This window comes from Python bivittatus, unplaced genomic scaffold (assembly GCF_059951505.1).
Source record: "Python bivittatus isolate LINGU-HERP-01145 unplaced genomic scaffold, Pbiv_v1 ctg000410_np1212, whole genome shotgun sequence".
In the NCBI taxonomy this organism is placed as follows: Eukaryota; Metazoa; Chordata; class Lepidosauria; order Squamata; family Pythonidae; genus Python; species Python bivittatus.
In genome coordinates this window covers 14,013,290-14,034,886 of record NW_028277067.1, presented here as the reverse complement: position 1 = coordinate 14,034,886, position 21,597 = coordinate 14,013,290, and the positions used below count along the sequence as shown (strand labels likewise).

The following is a 21,597-nucleotide window of genomic DNA, read 5'->3' as shown; positions in this document are numbered from 1 at the left end:
GGTCATAAGTGCAGGCGGCTGCCAAGCACCCAAATTTTTATCACATGACTGCAACGGGGCACTGCAACGACTGTAACTTTGAGGACCAGCCATTATTGCCATTAGTTCAGCACCGTTGTAGCGTTGAATGGTTGCTGAACAAATGATTGTTAAGTGAGGACTACCTGTTCGTCTTTAAGGGAAGAAAATACTCAGATCTTGATACTCTAGTTTAAGAAATCATTAGGGTTTACAAACTTCTATTCATCAGCAATATCTCTGGAATTTTTTTCCCCTCTGCTTTTCAAGACCCTGGCTTGAAATGCACATTGCCTTAAGAAAAATAGCCAGAAGAAAGGAAAAGAAATAAACATCTCTGTTGCCATCAACAGCTATGGAAGTGAAAGGCTTAACTAATGTGGGACTTGTGAAGTAAATTATCATGGAAGGAAGATAGTAGTAGATTTCTCAGCCAACAGATCTAGCAGTTATGGAAGTTCAAGCTTATCCCTTCTGGTGAGAATTGGTTTTGGAAAACTGCGTGGTAGATTTTGGCAAGAAACGGGAATAAAGGAAGGTCAGTTAGGAGTGGAAGCTTAGTGATGGGCATGAAATTAGTGGGTAGGAAGATCTACCCTTTCATATCCTATTTTTGAATACTCCTTTATGTTTTGTCTTTTAGCTTGGAGGAAAACTCTCTCTTTTGTGAATTATAAAATTGGCTTTACAACGGCATCTTTCATCCCCACCTCCATCTCTGGCATTCTGAAACAGCATTGTCCATCAGACACCTGATTCTGTGGCTTTATTCCTCCACCTCATTTTCCTGTATGCATAGATCAGGCCCAATGATTGCCCTATCAAAGTTTCAGGTACTGAGGTGGGGATGGGCCCATGGTAACTGGAAGGAAAGAGCAGTTTAGCAAAAGCTGAAAGGAGAAGATGAGGGCAGATAAAAACTTCCTAGATTTTTAAAAAATTAATAGTTTAGAGCAGTGTTTCTCAACCTCAACAACTTTAAGATGTGTGGACGTGAAGTTGAGAAACACTGGTTTAGAGGGAATATTTAGTATGAGACTTCAGAAGTTCATGGCTGTTGTAAAGTTGCAGGGAAATGTTACATGCAGTGGTTTCCCTCATCTCTTTGTCCTTATTGCGACAGGAATTCAATGTGGAAGTGGAGAAGTCCTTTTTCTACACTCTCTACCATTCCCTTCACCACTACAAATACCACACCTTTCTGCGTTGTAAGGATGAGGTAAGTAAAGGCCCTGAGTTAACCTCATTTGGGTTTGTGGGTAGTTTGTTAGATTTATATCCTGTCTTTCATTCAGGAGCTCAAGGCAGCATGCGTAGGATTCTTCCTTCCATTTTTTCCCCCACAACACCCTACCTCTGGGAGGTAGGTTTTGCTGAGGGAGAGTGAATGACCAAAAGTCATCCAGTGTGAGCTTCCATGGCTGAGGGTGGACTTGAACCTACATCTCCCCAGTCCTAGCCCAACACTTGAACTGCTTCATTTCTTTTTTTGCATCACTGCTGTCACATTAGTCATAGGCTGGGTTCACACATCATGCTAAGACAAAAGCAAACAAACCATGTTATATAGCCTAACACATTGTGTAAACCAGCCAGCCTGTCTTAGATTGATATATTCTCTGATACCATTCCCTGTCTCTCCTTTTCCCTCTCTTTCACACAAACACATGAACAGTCACTCACATACTATTAACAACACTGGTTGAGTGGACAAGTTTCAGGTGAAGTCCAGGGTGCATAAACTAGTTTATCTGCATGGAAAATAGAGACATTATTGTCAACTCCATGTGTTCAATGTTATAGAACTTGGCTTCAGTGCACAAATTGTTCTGGAGGTCACATGACTGTTAAGAAAGGCACTCCATTTTCTGGGAGACTGCAGCCTTAGCAGGCTACAGTTCACTGAGATGATGAGACTCCCACTAACCCCCTCTCCCCAAGAATGAGTAAATACTTTGCTTCTTAGAAATGCTGGTGTATTGTTTTGCTGGAGAAGAAGATCAGAATGTAGGGTTCAATCAAACCTAATCAAATTGCTTGGTATTGTAGTCCTGACCCATATACATTTGTCTCCGAAGTTAGATGATTGCTTACCTTCTGCCATGAAGTTGACAGCTTGTATTTTCTGAGGAATGAATATAGCAGGAAGTTCTTTTGGAGAGCAAATAGTTTCAGTGGATCGATATCAGGTACCTGATTTACCAGCCTGTTAAAGCATCATTCCAGCATAGCATCTAGTCCGTGTGAACATAAGCAGAACACGTTGGTTGACTCTCCTCAAAGAAATTGTGTTCTGGCATCAATAGCAGTGATACTTTGTAACAAACATTATTTGTTATTAAAGAGTGGACCAAATCAAAATTTGATGATGCTGAGAGAGGGGGCATCAATTCTGTCATTATTATTTATTATTATGATTAGTCGCACAGTCAGCCAGATGTTTAGACTGGATTAGACTATCAAGTCCTTCCCCAAGACCTGGGATAGGCAGATGTTGTCTGATGATGATGATGATGACGACGACGACATTCTATTTGGATGCCATCTGACTCCAATTGACTCTAGGTGGCTCACAATAAAATAAAAACAAAAGACTAAAGCAAGTACAAATATAATATAAAATAACCACAATATGGGTTTTCTTAAATGAAGACATCTTCCTCTACACCTCCATGACTAATATGTAGAAGTAGAATTGTATATAAGCTGCAGATTGTGAAGGTCTTTAAAAATTACAGAATATGGTGTTGTGTTTAAAAAGTCTCAGGACTTTTAGGGTTGTTTTTATTATCTTTGGCCCCAACTCACGACTTAATCAGTTCTGGCTACCTGAATCTTGAAACAGCTGCCTCCATGGTTGGCTTCATGGCTAATATTTTAACCTTTTCATTTCTCTTTTCCAGACGACGGCAATTGAGGGTCAAGATGAAGACTTGGGCCAGGAGGAGGTGGTGCAGCAGTGCATGCGCAACCAGCCATGGCTGGAGAAACTGTTTGACTCCTTCAGTGAGTTGCTGACTCAGGCGCAAAGCAAATGTGCGTGACACCACCATCAGAGCCACGCCCCAGGAGGGGCCGCCTAACGCCTGCCCCTCTGCAGAGCCAGAGCAGGAAGTGGGGAGAGGAAAGTCGAGGGGTACCATTACAGGCAACGAGTTCAGACTCAGCTCACCACCATCACCACCACCGCCACCACCCCTTCTCCTTGGGGGTTTCTCTTTTTCCTTAAACAGGACATGGGACAAGCCTCCTGTTACGGTGGTGGAGGGTGGAGGTTTGCGATGGCAGACAGGACATGTTGAGGAGGGTTCTCATCAAATCATTGGATGGTTGGAACACCCCTTTCCCTTTTGCCCTGGCTGTACAGAGAAATATTATTTATATATAAATGTATAAATATCTAATTGAACAGCCTTGCCCCCTGCTCAGGTGGGGGTTGAGAATAGGGGAACCCATTGGAAGGTCAGAGGAATGGCGGTGTGTGATTTAGAGCCGAAAATCTTCTCGATTTCTCTCAATGGAGTGAGTTGACAGTAGTGAGATTGGCGAAAATAGAAGGACCAGGATTTCCTGGGTTCTATCCTGCATCTCTTCCATCAAGAACCTTTACTTCTCCTTAGGGAGAGTTGAGAATTGAGCATGGGGGGATGGTGCATTGGCCACCCTTTATACAGTGTCTAGCTCCTCTTATCCATAGTCTGATCAGGAAATATGACCCCTGTTCTCCGACAACTCTAATCCCATCTCTGCCAAATAACGGTTGTTTGGAGTGAAGGGAAGCCATCCATCCTTACACTAATGGCGATCACTTCTATTTTTGCTTCCAACAGGAATATTTATTGCCAAGCTCCCTGTTCCCAATCATAACTGGCGGCACAGATTTTCTCTCTTTCTGGAGAAACCCCCCTTTCCCTCCGTCCCCCCCTTGTGTTTTCATGGGGCAATTGCTGCTGGAGGATTCACTTTTTTGCCATTGAATTGGGGATTCCAGCTCATTTGGACATGTGGAACGTTTCCCTATTCTTCCCAGTCTCCTTTCTGAATAGATAGCAGTAAATGGGCAGGGGAGAGCCTAGTGACATCTATAGCAACCTGCCAAGACTGTAGCAAGACTTCCTGAAATTCCCCTCCCCTCCCCCAGATTTCACAATTGCCCCCCCCCTTGGATCATGGGAGGAATGTATAGAGGGCTTTAGATATGTCCCTTCCCCTGTGGTAGATCTGCACTTCTATGAGGGAGGGATAATTGTTTATTTTTCCCCATTCTCCCCATATTATGGTGTCTGACAAGGCAGGATTCTGCTCCCCCCTCTCTGCAGCTGTATATACTGTATAGGATAAAAAGTCTATGTATCATATTGTATTTGACTAACTTGAACTTAATGATGCGCAGGAGTTTCTTTCTCTCTCTCTCTCCTTTCACCTGTAGCTGTGACGTTCTTTGGTTTCGACTGAAACTTTCATTAGGAGGTTGTTAATTTTTTTTATCATTGTTGTTGTTATTGAGGGGGAAGGGAGATTTTGTGTCCCCTACCCCATCCTGCCTCCTAAACAAAGTTCCCTCTCCAACCCTAAACTGAAATGATAAACTCTGATGAGCTAGAGGATGAAGACCTTGTCTTAGTTACCCTTTCTTCAATTCACAGGTGGGCTCCCCACCCCTCATCTAGCCATCCATTATCTTGTCCCCTTCCCAGATCTTCCTAATTACATCAAACACACACCTTGGCCAACTGTTATCCTTCCCTGCTCCCACCCCGGATCTTCTACTGACCTCCCAAATCAATCCCTTACTTGAATGTAGATCTTCCTATGTCAGATTCCCATCTCCCTGCCGAAGTCTACCTCATTCTTCCTCCATTGCTATTTCTCCCTCCTCCGCATCCATTTGATTTTTTCCCATCAAGTCATCCTTTATTCCTGGCCCATCTCCTCTAGAGCCTTGTTCCTCCTTCCTCACTAAGCATTCCTCCATTTTAATTTTCCTTCTGCTCTTAGAAGAACTTTGGTCTTTCCAAGACTCCTGATTTCTTTCCACCTGCCCAAATCAACAGGACTTCTGGGAGTTGCCCCAATATACTTTTCAGATTTTGGGTAGTGGGGAGGGAGGTGTGAAAAGGTACTTCAGGGATGGAGGGAAATAAATCCCACCTCAGAATTGGTGGTCTCATCGTAAAGAACTACTTCAAACAAATCTCTGAAGGGCACAGAAATGTGTTAAGACCCATTTGGTTACTTAAGTCAGTGTCCCTAATATATGCACACAGATTCTGCTAGATCTCATTTTCTCCCTCTCTCCCCTCCTTATTTATTGTGGATGAAAAGAGGTTGGCAAGTGTGTATGTGAGTGTGCGTGGTGGAGGGGGGATGGAATTTGGTGAATGAGCCCTAATCAAAGAGAATGGTTTTAAAGAGAAGAGAGTGGCCTGGCTTCCTTTGAGTATTTTAAAGCTTGCAATTTAGATATTTTTAAAACAGCTTTCCCTGATAAACCAGGTTACTGATAGCTGTTCGGCCTTAGAAGTGATGGATTGTGACAGGTAGCTGTGTGTGGAAGTGGGGTTAGCTGAACATGGGTTTGGGGAAATGAGAGAATGGAGTTGGGGGGAGTCTTTCATAGTACAGGGTTAATTTTAGAGGGACCTAGAGCCTTGGCACTTCTTTGGGACAATAAACTTGCACCATCAATCCCATGCAGAACCTTACTAAACCATTGCTCCCGGTTGGAGGGGCAGAGTAGCCAAACTTGAGCACCCAGAATTGGACAGGCCCAGCTCTGAGTTGATCAAGGACAAGTGCAACACACACACACACACAGACAGACACACATGTACAGCCCAATTTCCTGTGACAAAAAAAGACTTTCCTCCTCCGCCACCCACCCTTATATTTGGATCTTGAAAGGCCCCCTTTTTTACGACGTGTATTTCTGTGTATCTTGTTCGCGCCTCAAGGGTATTGTTCTGAGATATGGGATTTGTGTTCTGTATTATTGGATGTTCCTATATATTTTTATTGTTTATTATTAGTGTCTGAGACGTTTTTTTCTCTCAATATGTAAAACTCACATTGTATACTGTGTACACAACAAAATGACAAAAAACACTTTTCTTTGCAAAAATCAAATGCCTGAAGCACAGCTTTGTTCATTTTGTTGAGATTGGGGTGGCCATGGAAAAAAGGAGGGCAGAAGTAGGATGGGTAATGATGGGGGAAAATAGACTCCCACCAAGCCTGCCTAGGTCCATTTCTCCCATTGAAGCAGGAGACCCTGGTTCTTGGTCTCAACATCTTGGTGGTCTGATCCATATTCCGAAGTTTACCTAAACCCTCGCTCAACATTTTCCTCCTGCGCAATTCCTGAAGGCCATTGGGCACTAGGAACACTATTCCTGGTTCCACTTTTTATTTACGGTGCTTCCCTATCAGATGAAAGATTATCCACATCATCGCAACAGTACATGTGCCTGCCAGGCAGAATAGCAGCACTGTTTTAGTTACAAACTAGGACAGCAGCCCACGTGGGGCAGAGGCAGTCTTTCCAGTAATGTCAATTAGACGTCATAAAGTCTTTTCTATTGGTCAGTTACTGTGTATTTTCTATTGGTTCTATTCTATCTGTGTATTTTCTGTTGGTCAACTTCCAAGGCACCCTTCCTTATCTGTCATTTATTACAAAATTCTATTTCCAGTGGTGGTTTCATTGCTATTTTGTATATATAACTTTTGCACAACTTTAGTAGTAAAATGCCGATTGCATATTGCTCATACTGAGAAAAAAAGATACTGCTATTCCTATAGATTTGTAAAGAGGATGCAGAATTTAGAAACTTGTTTCAGGTTGGAGGAAGCATTTTTTTATCTGGGAGGAATTGCACTGTTTGTATTTCTCCAGGGTTCTCAAGACTTGAACTTCTAGACTGACTAGTAAAGAACACATTTAATTCTCCATATCAATTCAAACTGAGTTATTACGTATGCTTATCCACTATATTTTTTAATATACTTGCAGTTTTCAAAATTTTCCGCCCCAGCTTACTGTGTACAAAAATGTATACTATTTGTCAGTTGTGCACAGACATGTTAAATTTCTCATTAACAGGCAATTCAATTATAAAAATTATAGCATTCTCCATATGCTCAAGCATACACACATATGTATGTAGCATGTGATACAGAAGTATGCATTTAAAAAGGCACCCCACCCCATATTTGAGTAGATAGGGAAATCTGTTGAAGAGCATTTGTCAAAGTATCACATGAAGGCTGATGTGTATCAGGAATGGCAACCTTTCATTGCCAATAAACCTCACTGGGGAGTTACACCAAGGAGAACAGTAATGCAAAGGGGACAGGATCAAAGCACAAATTTGGCAGGGCCAGAATTTTCAGAAGATTCCCCCCCCCCTTTTTTTAGGAAAGATTCCTACTTGTTAGAAAAGTTAGCTGACTTTTTGGAGTTAACACTAAAAGAGTGGCTGAGTTCACACAATGTGCATTTGTTCCCACAGAATATGCTGTGGTCAAGCAAATAAACCATATTGTGGCTTAGTATATCAGCTTCCTTAGCCTAACATGTTGAGCAAAGCAAGCCTTTGTATCTGCTTGTTATGTACCACAACAGTAAAGTTACACACTGGTAATGGGAATGTTTCCCTTTTATTAAAATCATGGTTAGGTCATACATTCACAGCCTATGGCCACTTTAACATTTAATAGGTTTTTAGTTTCATTGTTGTGTCTTTGTGCCTTTGTGTGTGTGTGCATATTCCTTTTAGCCTTAGAATAACACTTTGTACCAGAGGTTCCCAAACTTTCTTGGTTCATGGTGCCGTTTCAGAACCGTGGGCTTCATAGAAACAGCGAACTCACCCGGGTACCACAGGATATTTTAAATTTCCGAGGGAAACAAAACATACAGTACTAGGCTACTGGTTCATGCAGTGTCTGACAGATGTTGAGTATTGCGGCTTCCCTTGGAAATTTAAAATATCCATGGTGCCCTTGTGAGTTCACTTTGGCGCTGCAGCGGTTTGGTAACTGTGGCCTTGGAGAATTAATAGAGTCTCTAGTCTATGAGGGCTTTTGCCACAATCAGTTTGCATTTAAGGGGAAACCCCAAGGCTTTATAATCTTTGCATAAGAGACTCTTTGGCATTTACAGCTGGAATGCAATGCTCTGCAACATGGTAGAAGGGTAATAAGAGACTCAAACCACACAAGTATGTTTGACAGTTCAAACTTGCCCGTTCAATACATCCATTTGCTTTATAAACTGCAGATATTTAGAACATAAATACTGGGAGCATCAATAGATTGTTCTAGCAGGATAGCCTTTCCCAATTATGCACATGGTCATGCCTGCTGAGAATTTTATCTATATCTTGTATGTTGTCCAAGTGCTAACACTTTCCCCTTCATTTTTCCCATATCAACCTGGTAGGGTAAGTTGGACTGGGAGACAGTGACTGGCCCAGCAAGCTTCTATGACCATGATCAAAGAGATCCAGATTGAACATGTTAACCACTACTCCACCCTAATATAATCTGAGAATTGTAGTCTTAACACATTTGAGGTCTGGGGAAGGTTATCTTAGATGATGGAACTGTTTAATGGCATGCAAGCTTTGGAAAATGGATGTAAGGATCTACTGATAAAAACCATCCAATTAAAAATGCATGCAACTGCAATACTGATACTTCAATATAATAGTATACTTCAACATGATAGTACCTCTGAAGATGTTGGGAAGCCCTGCTAAGTGGAAAATTTACTAACACAAAGAGCTAATTTTTTTAAGAAAGGTTCCTTGTCATCACTTAACCTTACAAGCACATTACAGAAGTGGGGAACAAAGAAGGAATTTAACAGAAGCTGGCCATGTCTTCAAAGTATACAATAATTCTGTTCCTGAACAGAGCAATTTTAAAAAGTCTGGCACTGAAATTTAATTCTAGTAATTAAGCATTCAAGGTTTCCAACATTCACCATCTTAAAACAGTAAGCTGGGATGGTAGGAGGTTGAGGAGCTGTTAAATGGTTCTGCAGGAAGCATCACCATGTATTTGCCTTATGGATGCAGCCAGTCCTCGTTTAGCAACTACCTAAGTTAGTGACTTCTTGCAGTTACGATGGTAGTAAACGGTAGTAAAAAAATCATTTTCGACCAACATGTGCCCTTATGACCAAATTTCTGCACCTGACAGAGAGTAACGCTGGCAGTGCTGTATGAGAGAACTTTATCTGAATGAGATGGCAGCAACCAGTGATCTTTGCAGTGTCTCTGTGTCATGTGGTTCACTTAGCGATCATTTCGCTCAGCGACCATTTTGCTGGAACGAATTGCGGTTGCTAAATGAGGAGACGCTGTATTTTGTAATTGGTCACACCGATCATAGTAATTGTTTTGTGAATAGGTGACTCACACAATATGGCAACCATATTATGAGAGCCCTCACAACCTTCTGTTAAAATATCAAAAGAGTTTGCTAGCCCAATGTTGCAAACTCCCTTACTGTAAAGGAGTGTCTTTCAAACTTGGCAACTTTAAGATGTGTGGACTTCAACTCCCAGAATTCCCCAGCAAGAATTCCCCAGCTAGCAGTTGAAGTCTACACTACTTAAAGTTGCCAAGTTTGAAAAACACTGCTGTAAAGTGTGCTTGTTTTTAGCCCTACTCTAGGAAAAAGAAAGTCAGTACCAGCAACTTGAAGAAATGAAAGTATAATTGTGTCTGCAGCTGCTTCCCTTGTTGCTTGGCCCATGTATGGCTTAAGTCTGAGCTAGGATGTTTTAAAAAAGGAATAGAAAAATTACAGTACCTTTTAAAATGCATTTGTACTATAGGTCTTTGAACATGTAAGTATATCTGTGTATGTGCAAAAGCATGCCCTTAGCTGCGGTGAAATATATGATCCTCTGTTGATTTCTATTCTTTAACTCAATATATCACTGGACTACCAGTGAAATTTACAACCCTGTACCTCTTTTACTTAAAACGAATAAAGCTTTTTGCCTCCTGGCAAAAAAGGGTACCTTTTATGCAATTTCCATGGAAGAACAGAGGAGGGCAAAGTGCCAGAGTACAGCAAACAAAATTGCATGCATCTCCCGTAGGTTCAGGATAGGTTGGAGGAGTAGGATTTGTCTAGTTCCTGCCTGATTCCCAGTTTGCAGACTCCTCTGCAACAATAGAAAAATGGTAACATTTTGGTATAACTAGAAAATACACAGTGCCAGCCCTGGTTGTAGTAGGGGAGGTGGAACTAGGAGAAACCCTGCTCTGTCCTCTTTGTTGGGGGGCATCTGAGCTGCTCTCCTTCCTCTTCCAGGCTGCGTTGCTTGATGCGGGATGGCAGTTTACAGAACGGAGCAAGGACAGCTTTTGCGTTCTTTCTTTTTGGGGTGAATGGCTGGGGCAGGGGGAGATTCCAACTCATGAAACCTCCTGCCGAGAAAAGAAAATTGGAGTGAGCAAAGGAAACGACATTAAAGAGCACATGCTGGGTCACATTACGTTCTGGAAAAGTTCTTACATAAGATAAGCACCACTTGCAAAAACATTACTTATATCCCTGGAGGGGGGCAATTGCTCCTGCCCAGGAAGCTATATGGTTGGAAGCAGTGTACTAATGACCATTCCTTTGTGCTACAGCATGGGGGGGTTCCAGGAAAGTGCTGGCTGGAATGCAACCAAGACTACTCTCACCCCACCCACTATGCTGGATGGCCCTTCATTACAGACCAGTGAAAAAGTCCACATCTTCAGCTTGTGAGCTAGAGTTCAGCTCCAGCAATGGTGGGCAAGACCCCGCAACAACACACGCTGAACGATGCAACTCTAAATAGAAAGCAGGACCTAACATGCTTTCACGTTTCATAGCAGAAATCTCTAGGGTGAGGCCTGCAAAATGAGTTGTCCACCAGAGACAGTGCAACCCTTCAGCTTGGTGCTTTGGCCTTCCAGTTCCACCCTTCCTCCTTGCTTTGGAATCTTTACTGAATAGCTGAATCTGCTTCCTAGGGCCAAAGTGGGATACTGGACACAGCTGGTTAGCTGCAGCTGAAACGTAGCCACAGTCTGAAATACACATTTTCAGAGAGGAAGCTGCATCACACAAGAAAGTGGATGGCATCATCATCACAGTCACCGCCACCACCCTATTCTATAAAAATATATGGAATTGCTAATATTGGGTGGGCAACCTACGTCCCTCAGGCCACTTAATGGCCTTGAATTTAATCTCATGTGGTCCTCAACCTGGAATTTCAAAAGCCATTATAAGGAAGGAAGGAAGCACGCCAGGTTTCTGATCCAATCAATCTCTCTCTGGCTGCTAAACGGAGAGTGAGAGACATGGGAAGAGTCAGAGGAGAGAATGGGAGATAAAGGGAGAAAGACAGACCTTGTTCTCCATAGCCCCGAGGCTAAGGAATGCCTTTCCCAAGGAGTGTGCTTGGCCCCTACTCTCCCAGTATCTAGGAAAAGACTGAAAATCCATCTATTTCACCCATAACCAGTGAACTGATTTTGTTTTAATAGTTATCAATTTTAACTTTGGCTTGATTTTAATTGCATTGTTTTTATACTTATGTTTTGTTTTTATTTTTAATTGCTGTTAACTACCTTGAGAACAGTATGAGCAGAAAGACAGAACATAAACTTCCTAAAGAAAAAACAGCGAATATCTAATCAGAAAAAGCCTTTCATACTGAGGGATGTTGTCATAGAAAATAGTTTTTTCCGGTGTGGGGGGGTTTCAGTTCTTTCATAGTACATGGTTCAGCCCCAACTGCCTCCCTCTTACCGGATGGCTCGGACCAACTCATGGAAAGACTCATCCACATTGAATCGGATCTTTGCAGAGGCTTCCATGTAGGGGATTCGGTTTTCCCGAGCAAAGCGAAGGGCCTCCTCTTCAGGCACCTGACCACATAGATAAGTAAGAAAAGATCTTAGTACAGAAATACATGAGGATATAGCAGCATGAGGAAGGAAAATGAGAAATATTTAGTATGAATTTTTGCCAAGCAATGTCCCAAGTCAACCTCAGAGTTGTTTCTCAGCCAGCCTAGATGTTACCATCATCAAATGCATGGTTCCAGACCTTTATTTGTTGAGCTAACATGAAATGTAAAGATGAGAAACAAAAGAAGGAAGGGGTGTGGGGAGGGAGAGAGGGATCCATGATGCCTTCTGGTGATCATATTTTTCCTTCAAATGCTTCTTTCCCTAAATCAAGATGATTTTTCTCATTCTCTTGCAATTTTGGAGCTCAACTGAGGCAATTCTGCCTGTCCGCTCTCAATAAATCTTCCATCAGAGAAGAGTTGATAATTAATCCAAGAATTTTCTACTATACTCCAGTCTTTCCCAACTTGGACAGCTCAGATGCTTGAACACCGAGTTCCAGACTTCCTCACCTGCATGGTCATTGCTGATAATTCTGGGAATTGAAGTCTATTGTAATGGTCAGTTCCCCAACTGATAAAGATTCAAGAGCTTGCTCTAATTTGCTCTAAAAAATTGCATTCACCAGGATCCAGATCTTCATGGCTGAGCTAATATGTTGCCATGTTCTGAATGCCATAGAGATGGTATATTTTCCTTTCCTTGGTCCTATGTAGGACTTTGCCTTCTTCATCAGGTACCTTGATCCAGTTCTTCTCTTTCTCCTGAAGCAGGCTTTGGTAGTTCTGATCTATTAGGAGGAGGATGTGCTGGCCTTTTAGAAGAGTCTGTAATTGGAGCTAGTCATGTTGCTTGTAGTTCCAAGAGATATATGCTACTTTGAATTTCTTCCTTCTAGGCTACTCAGCCTTAGCAGTATGTCCCTCATTACTTGAGGCTGGTGTATGTGATGAGTTGGACCTGGTGACCACTTGAGGGAGCTCCTCACCTTTGCTAGGAATGCCAGGTGTTTTGGAGATTAGATCATTATGTTCCTGAAAGGGAGGAGACACATCTACTGGAGGATTCAGAAGTGAAATCATGTCCATGGTATTAATATTATCCAGGCAATCATCTGGCCTGGAGATTGGTGAGAATCATGAGGCCTGGTCTGAACAACTAATGCAACTAGTGCCTGGATGGTCTCCTGTCTCTCCTTTGGCAGGAAAGTAAGGCCTCTTTCAATTTTAGAATGGTGCCAATGTGCTTTGGTGGTGCACTAGTTGAAGGGTGCTCTTGTTTTCATTGATTACGAAGCCCAGGTTCTCAAAGATATGCATTAAGGTCCCGCCATCAATCCCGGCTTAATGAAGGAGGATCAGATAGGAGTACATGTGTACATTTGCTGAGATCTGAGATGGGCTATGACAGTCACAATACTGTGGATACTGATGACAGGCTCAATGGCCTTTAATTGATACTGAGTGCCATGGCATTCACGTCTCAAGAACTTCTTTGTGGGGAAGATGGATTGGAATGTGTAGGTAAACCTACTATAAGTCCAAGGCCAACTGGATACTGAAACCTGCAATTATCTAATGTGGTGGTTCACTACCCTGAGGTGCAGGATGGTGCACCATTCCTTATTCTTGGAAATGATGACTAATATGCCTTATGAGCTGGAGAATCAGTGGCCAGGTGGAAACAACTTGATTGCCTATATTGCCTATCAGGTGATTGATAGCCTTCAGGACTAACAAGTTTTGTCCTTTGCATGACCTAGGGGATGGGGTAAAACAACCTCAGGGGGTCTTGTAAAATAACTTATGTGGCTGTGTGATACTATCTGAAAGACCCATGCATCTGATGTGACATGGATCCACAGGTGGGTGAATTCCATTAGCCTTCTACCTACCTGGCAGCTGAGAAAGTCATTGTTATGTGTCACCCCTATTACATTGGTGTGGAATAGCATTTCTTCTAGACTAAAGCTGAGGCTAGTGTAATTTGTTTGGGGTGATTTGTGCCCCTTATGATCCCAGAGTCTGCTCTGGATGATGGGGATGAAAGGAATGAGAGGTCTAACCTAATGTTCTGCTGCCCTTGCCTTCATACCTTCCTTGAGGCGGGGCTTTTTTTTTGTTCTTGACTTTGCTCAGGAGTTTGGAATAGTTTTCCCCCTTCGAATGAACCCAGTATTAGAACTCATTTGGAGTCTACATTCCAGTTCTTCATTCACAGTTGCCTCCTAATAGCAACAGTGGCCATGATACCACCAGCTGAGAACTGGGCACTGTCCTGACTAGAATCCACCAGCAGCCTTGGTGAGTTTGTGCCCTTTTTATATTTTCATATTAATATTTTAGTTGTAACTGATATTGCTTTAATTCAGCAAAATGCAAAATATTTTGTTCATACTCTGCTGGAGTGCTCTCTGCTCTAGAGGGATGAGTTGAGTTAGCATGATCCTCTTTGGACCAAGAAATGAGAAAGAAAATATTTCCTTCCACTGGAATTGATGTCAAACTTTTTCTAGCCTTGCATCTGGAATGTACAAGTGGGAGGGAGGGAGATGGTTGTTCTAGGATGCCCTGGCCCTGCTGTAAGAAAACAGTCAATATTCAGTTAGGGTAGGGGAACCTGCAGCCCTCCAGTATGTTTATCTAGATCTCCAAGCATCTCTTCTTATTACTTTCATGATCCAGAATTGCTGGGAATCGTAGTTCAGCAACATTTGGAAGATTATAGGGCTATGCCATATTTAATCTAAGAGATAGTGGTATTTTGCTGAACATGGGCTTGCTCGATAGATTGAAAACATTAAGCTGCATAATTCACCACAGAACCCCACCATGTGGAGATTAAAATTGCAATACTCAGCGAACCCTTTGGACTCACCTGTCGATAAAGGTCCAGGTCAGTCTTATTGCCAACAAGGATCATGGGGAACTCATCACGGTCTTTCACTCGAAGTATCTGAGTGTGGAATTTGTGTATTTCATTGAAACTATGATGACAAAGAAATGGGAATAAGAAGAATTTTCCCTCAATATGCTTTTCCCAGATATGCTGTTATTATTTTACTAGTTCCTGTATTGTTCTATTTTTTGTGATGTTTTTAAGCCTATTGATTGCATCATTGAGTTGCTTCTGATTAGGCAGCCTTATAAATTGAATAAAACAAATGAATACATAAATGTGATCTCACAGCTGAGAAAGGCTGCAGCCAGAACCAGCAGCATTTGGGGTAGAAGAATTTCCCAAGTTCTAACATACTTGCACTGGCAACAGCATAAAGAAGAGGGTTTTTTCCTCTACTCAGCCCTTTTAAAAAAAAAAAAATGATGAAGAATTCCCTCATGTTGCCTCTAAGAGGGAAAAATCACAATGCCAATACCAAGACTACTGTAAATTTTTCCTACATTTCAGGAGACTATCTGGGGAAAATTATAACAAATACAGTGTGCTTTCCTCATAAAAGGTCTGTTTGAGCATCCTGACCATTTTGAAATTCGTATCATTGTCATTTGTGTAGCTATTTAGGAACAATGGCTTTCTAAACCATCGTTTGTTTTAACTATGTATAAGTCATGAATATACTGAACTCATACAATATCCTAAGCAAAAGAGACAACATTATGGCTTATCACGATGCACTGGCCAGCCAGTTTAATGTTTATTGTGTCTACCACTAAGTTTTAATAATAGCTTTAATAGCAGCTTCAGGAAGTATAAACATGACTAATTGCAAGTTAAACCACCAGCCAAATATTTTTTCCTCCAAAAACCCCCAGAACTGCCAATTTTTAAGCACCTAATACAGGCAGGCAAAGCCAGGAAATGCTCATGAAGCCTTCACATCCCAGCCTGCCTTTCCTTGGCCCATTAGGCTGAGCAATCTGCAGCCCATGAGCCACAGGTGAACCATCTCTTTACACCTTTGGTAGAAAGAGTGAGCAAGGAGGAAAGAGAAAGAAAATGAGAAAATCATGACCCCAAATATCTTTGATGAAAGCCCCACCCACCAGTGGCACGCACACCTTAGCCCTAATGAAGAAAAGGTTCCCATTCCATGGAAATGCCTCAGCTTTCATCTCACCTGCCCCGGTCATTGACAGCGTAAACCAGGAGGAAGCCTTCCCCTGTACGCATGTATTGTTCCCGCATGGCTCCAAACTCTTCCTGACCAGCAGTGTCCAGAACTGACAGGAGAAAATTGGGAGGGAAAGAAAATAGATTAGATGCCAATCAGTCTGCGCGTGAAGCATGTAGAAGAGGAGAGGAGAGAGTTTAGGGCAGTGGTAAGCAACCAGATGCTCCCCCGCTGTTCTGAACTACAACTCTACAAGACTCAAGACGACGCAGCCACGAGAGTTATATACTAAAATGCACACAGAACACCAGGTTGCCTGCTCCCATCTTAGTAGCAATGACACGGCCAGTTCCAGTTGTGATGGGATCCTTCAGCAAAAAGGTCTCTGATAGCTACCTTTGGTGGCATTTCATGTGCCTCCACTCCTCAGGGGGGCAAAATTTGGCAAGGTGGCAGACAGCTCTGGGGTGCTAAGAGCTGCCACTTAAATTTCCTCTGATGCTTTTGGAATGTTGGTATATATAGCTGGATCGCAGCACATTAAAACATCAACTCTCTGACAGACGGGTGTCTGTCACCTGTAAGGAAAATATTTTGTTGGGGTGGGAGGTGCATCAAGTCAGGTTTCAGCAACAGATCAGCTGAGGCTCCAGTAGCTAAAAAGCGCTGCATCCTTCCCACTCCCGACATGCAATTTTTGTTGTTGGTTTTAAACAAAGTTAAAAAGAAAGAAAGAAAATATGACCAGGCCTCAGACACTGTGTCCTCCACGCAGCAACCATCATCACCAACTCAAATATAGACCTTCCAGGCCCCTTGATAACACATTGCTGTCAAATTCATTTTATGGTCTCCTCCAATCAATAAATCCTCCCATCAATGGTCAATATAGATTAAGCTTACTTCCAGTTGGGTGACAAATTCAAGAATGGATAGTTGGTGGTAAGTTTGTGGCAGTAAGAATTCTACAAACAGGCTTGATTTTAATAACAGGCTCAGTTTCACAGCATCTAGTTCCAGATCCCTGTTGGTTTACTTCAGTTTTCTCCAAACTGGTACCCTTCAAACATGTTAGACAAATAACCAACGAACAACAAACCATTGCTGGCTGGGATTAGTGGAAACTGTAGTCCAGCAGATCTAGAAGGCACAGATTGGAAAAGGCTGATGTGCACAATGAATTTTTCTCTCCCAGTTTATTCCACTGAAGCCCACTCTGCCAGCCTCCCTTTCCTTATCCCTGCTTATTTTCCTTCATGGCAGTGGGCAATGCCAGTAAGGAAATATTAAAAACTGAGAGCTGTAGTCATGAAGGAACCCTCACTGTAATGCAAGTAGTACCTAAGGATGAAACACACCGTTGTATGTAAAGACCCCTCTGACCCAAATTTCTACCTCACCCCTGCACACACACACATTCATTTGCACACAGCACCCACCGTATCTCCGTGGAATGGGAGCCCACTGATACTCACTGTCCAGCCGGGTTGAAGTACCATCAATATTGCAGATTTTTGTGTAGGAGTCCTCAATTGTGGGGTCATAGTCAGAAACAAAGTAAGACTGAAATAAAGTAGAGGAAGAGGGGATGAGAGGAAAGGATTTTTAAGGATGACAGAAATAACTAGAAACTCATTTTCCAATTTTGCTCATGAAAAATTTAAGTCTTTGGCAGTATTATTTATACCATTTTATAGTTATTTGTTTTAGTTAATTACAGTGTTTAATTTGTTGTAAAATTAACTGTAACTACAAAGGATTTTCTTTGTTTATAATATCTTCACACTGCAATTTTATCTCATAATTCTATCCACATCCTATTTTATGCTATTAACATTATTTTTGTTTTTATACTTACTATAGCATAAGAGCTATGTCATTGGTTATATGCTAGTCTATGACCGAAATAAAATTGATTGATTGATTGATTGATTAAAGTCTTTGGCACAAGCTTTCACTCAAACATCTGTCACCAATTCCATGCTTGCTGCTACACTAGTGTTTTTCAAACATGGCAACTTTAAGATGAGTGAACTTCAACTCCCAGAATTCCCCAGCTGGCATGCTAGTTAGAGAATTCTGAGAGTTGAAGTCCGTACATCTTAAAGTTGCCATGTTTGAAAAACATTGCTTTAGACGGAGAGCCAGTTTGGTATAGTGGTTAAGGTGCTGGTCTAGAAACCAAGAGCCTGTGAGTTCTAGGCCTCCCTTAAGCATGAAAGCCAGCTGGGTGACTTTGGGCCAGTCGTTCTCTCTCAGCCCATTCCACCTCACAAGGTTGTTGTGGAGAAAATAGGAGTATTAGGTATGTTCGCCACCTTGAGTTGACCAAATATAAAGGCAGGATAAAAATATAATAATAATGGTAACAGAGGGCTATCAATAGCTACCAGGTGGCAGTAGAAGACTTTACTTTTTGAATTGAGTTCTCTTTTCTTGGTAGCAATATGGAAGTAGTTTTCCATTACCACCTTCTAAGTTATGTTTCCCATTTCTCAGTCCAACCTATAGTTCTGGGCTTTCCTTGTGGTCTCTCATCCAAATTCTAACCAGATCTGACCCCTATTCAAGTTCAGCCAAGTGTTTATTAGCTTTTAAATCATAGGTAGGGTACCTTAAATGCCAGAAAACAATGGGGGGGGGGGAATACTGCCTTTACCCATCTTATGTACCTCCACAAATACGCCTAATTTGCTTCTCTGCAAAGCTGAATGTTGGAATACAAGCACCACCAAGCTGATCCAAGAAGACTCCTTTTATGTCCCTTGCTTTTCACTAACACCTCTTTCTTTCTCCAAATGCAGCTGTCTTTTGAGGATAAGAAAGAACAGCAGAATGGAGGTGACCTACTGCAACATTCCCAACCTGGCGCCCTCCGTATCTGCTGGATGAGAAATTGCATCACTTCTCACAGTGCCTCAAAATGATGGGAATTGTAGCTCCAGGCATCTGAAGAGCGCCAGACTGGAGGCAGTTAGCTTAAAAAATGTTTGCACTCATGTCATGTTTCCCTGGGGCGTTATTCCTAAGTAGGCGTATGTTGGCAGCCAAAGTTGCTTAAATGGGGCTATAAATCTATGCACATTTAAGTTGGAAACGTTCCAGTCGTTTCAGCAGAACTTACACGCACACACTTAACACTAATGGACAAAGTCCTGGGATAGCCACCCAACACGAAAACAGACCGACAAAGTTTGTTTAGCCCTGACCCATCCGCCCTACCCAACCCAGTCCTGCCCCGCCCTTCCGCGCTTTCTCCGAGTTACCTGGATGAACTGAATAGTTAGGGCGCTCTTGCCCACGCCGCCTCCCCCGACCACCACCAGCTTGTATTTCTCCAGCGGCGCCGCACCTTCGCTGGGATTCATCCTGCTTGGCAGAAGTTGTTCGCTTCCTTATTGGGGTGGGGGGGAGTAATCGGACCAAAACACTCAAAAGCCCCCACGCTCCGTCGCAGCAGCCATCCTCCGACCCCCCCAAAATATGGCTGAGCGGTCCAGGGTGGGCCCTCTGAGGAGCGAAGCTCGGCGATCGCTGGCAGCTCCGCTTCCCTATTTGGCCAGCGGGAGCCGCTACGGGGAGGTCCCACGCCCGGAACAAGCTTCGCCGGGCCCGCGTTTCTTCCCCGCCCCGAGGTGGACCAGTCGGGAGCAAGGGAGGCGCTCCGCTCAGCGCGCACCCCGGGCGCTGCTTAAGATGCTGCAGTGGCTTAGATCGGGTATTTCGGCAGGCGGTGCCCTCCACCCTGAAGTGGGAGGCCAGGAGGAGGCCAGGTTGGAGAGGTTTGCGCCTGCGATGATGAAATCAGAATGGACGTAGTTATACAGCACTTTCACATAGAAGCGGCATTCGGATTCCTCGCAAAACACGGGGGATGCGCAGGAGCCCCTGAAAGAGGGAGCTGCCTATCTTCAACGAGGCGCAGAGGCGCCCACGTGGCGACTTTACGGCGCTTTTACACGACACATCCGGATAGAACTCTTGTTTTGGTCAAATCAACCCAAGTTCTTGGGTCCCCGTGAGGGATTGTGTTGCACATTAGCCACGGTGACTGGGTTCATACAAACACGCTAAGGCAAAAAAGCAGCTAGCCAAGTTGGGTTGAACGCAACTTCTGACTTTCTAGTGGAACGTTTAGATTAGTTGGTGGAAGGTCCAAGTTCTTTATTGTACTGTACAAGCAGTGATTCTCAACCTTGGCAACTGGAAGATGTGTGGACTTCAACTCCCAGAATTCCCCAGCCAGCACACGCTGGCTAGGGAATTCTGGGAGTTGAAGTCCACATGTCTTCCAGCTGCCAAGGTTGAGAAACACTGCAGTATGCTATTGGGAGCGACACATAGCTGTAGGGATGGATTTCTGAGATGCAGGAAATCAGTGAGCCTTCTGGAATGAGGAAGAGATGTTGGGGTAAGATGGGAGCTGAATAACACCTGGCCCTTTTTAAGTGAATGCAAATTTCAGTGGCGTGAAACCAAAAACATCAAGTCAAAACCTGAATCGGCTTGCAACCGGGAGTTGCAGAAGAGTGGAGGCTTGGACTTGCCCTGGAATGCAAAGGCTTACAGAGTTTCCTCGAGAAGGGATGGATTACCGGCGGAGTCTAGGACCCAACGCTTGACTCAGCCAGGGCGGAGGAGAGTGTGAGCTCACCACCACATTCCTTTCATGAGTTGTGTGGAGGAAGTTGAGGCACCAGCCCACGCCTTGTTTCCCTCCCTCCGCCTCCAGTTGCGAAGGAGTGCCTTGACCTGCACGGAGTTAGGGAACTTAAATTAGCTGTGATTTATCTCACCTTTTTCTGCAGTGGTACAAAAGCCCATGCTCAAATATTTCATTAGCAAGTTGCCAAAAGGCCCCTTGCTGCCTAAGCAGAATCTAAGATCAAAGAGATGAAAACTCTATGTTTAATCTATGTAACATTGAGGCATTTAATATTAAATAATATGTAACACTTATATTTTTATTCACTGTATTTATCACAAATGTAAATGACAAAGTACAGTCAGTGACAATTGATGTAAATCACTGTTATTTTGCACTAGTTTTCCCAATCTGGTTCTGTCCAGTTAATTTTAGACTACAGTACCCCTCATCTCCAGCCATCACCTTCAGCCCCTTGTGATATTTGATGGCAAGTGAGATCCGCCACATCTGGAGAGCATCTGGTCGGGAGGGCTGTTTTATGAAGTCAAGGATCCCAGTCCTCAACCAAGGGTGAGCAACTGTGATCACCAGAGCTCCTTCAGATAATCACTAAACTTCAATTCACTGTAGGGTAAACTTAAATGAGCATTGTTTAAAACACCAGGAACCTACTCACCCACGCCCTCAAAATTCAGAAAATCCCAATCCCACATGTATTGTGTGACCCCATCCATTTTTTGTGATTTTTCCACTCACTGCAGCCCTTGGTCCTGCCAAACCATTAAGTAGCATTTCTTCTCTAAGTCTTCAATGGGAAGCTAAGTGAGGAACTCAGACTACATTCCTTGGCCACATTTACCAGACTCTGTGATTTATATGCACAAGATCAGACATGATACAGACATGGATAAACAAAGAATGAATGGATGAATATTAAGTGTGCTGAT

At 43.0% G+C, this 21,597-nt stretch overlaps 2 protein-coding genes across 2 annotated transcripts in view; one reads left to right on the top strand and one right to left on the bottom strand.

Annotated features, from left to right (window-relative positions):
* The window catches only part of PRR12 (proline rich 12), a 42,907-nt gene extending 36,826 nt beyond the window's left edge, over positions 1-6,081 (top strand). Inside the window, exons 13-14 of the mRNA XM_088143533.1 lie at positions 1,142-1,237; positions 2,922-6,081. Of these exons, the coding sequence (XP_087999659.1) occupies positions 1,142-1,237; positions 2,922-3,062 (237 nt within the window). The 3' untranslated portion in view covers positions 3,063-6,081. The remainder of the gene's footprint in view (positions 1-1,141; positions 1,238-2,921) is intronic.
* A 1,571-nt stretch (positions 6,082-7,652) lies between these two features.
* RRAS (RAS related) lies at positions 7,653-19,605 on the bottom strand. The gene is made up of 6 exons (XM_007424132.4): positions 19,269-19,605; positions 17,478-17,565; positions 16,009-16,111; positions 14,808-14,916; positions 11,827-11,945; positions 7,653-10,466 (listed from the first exon to the last, which is right to left on the bottom strand). Exons 1-6 carry the CDS (start codon positions 19,368-19,370, stop codon positions 10,379-10,381), a joined length of 609 nt encoding a protein of 202 aa, XP_007424194.1. The 5' UTR covers positions 19,371-19,605; the 3' UTR covers positions 7,653-10,378.
* Positions 19,606-21,597: the final 1,992 nt, after the last annotated feature.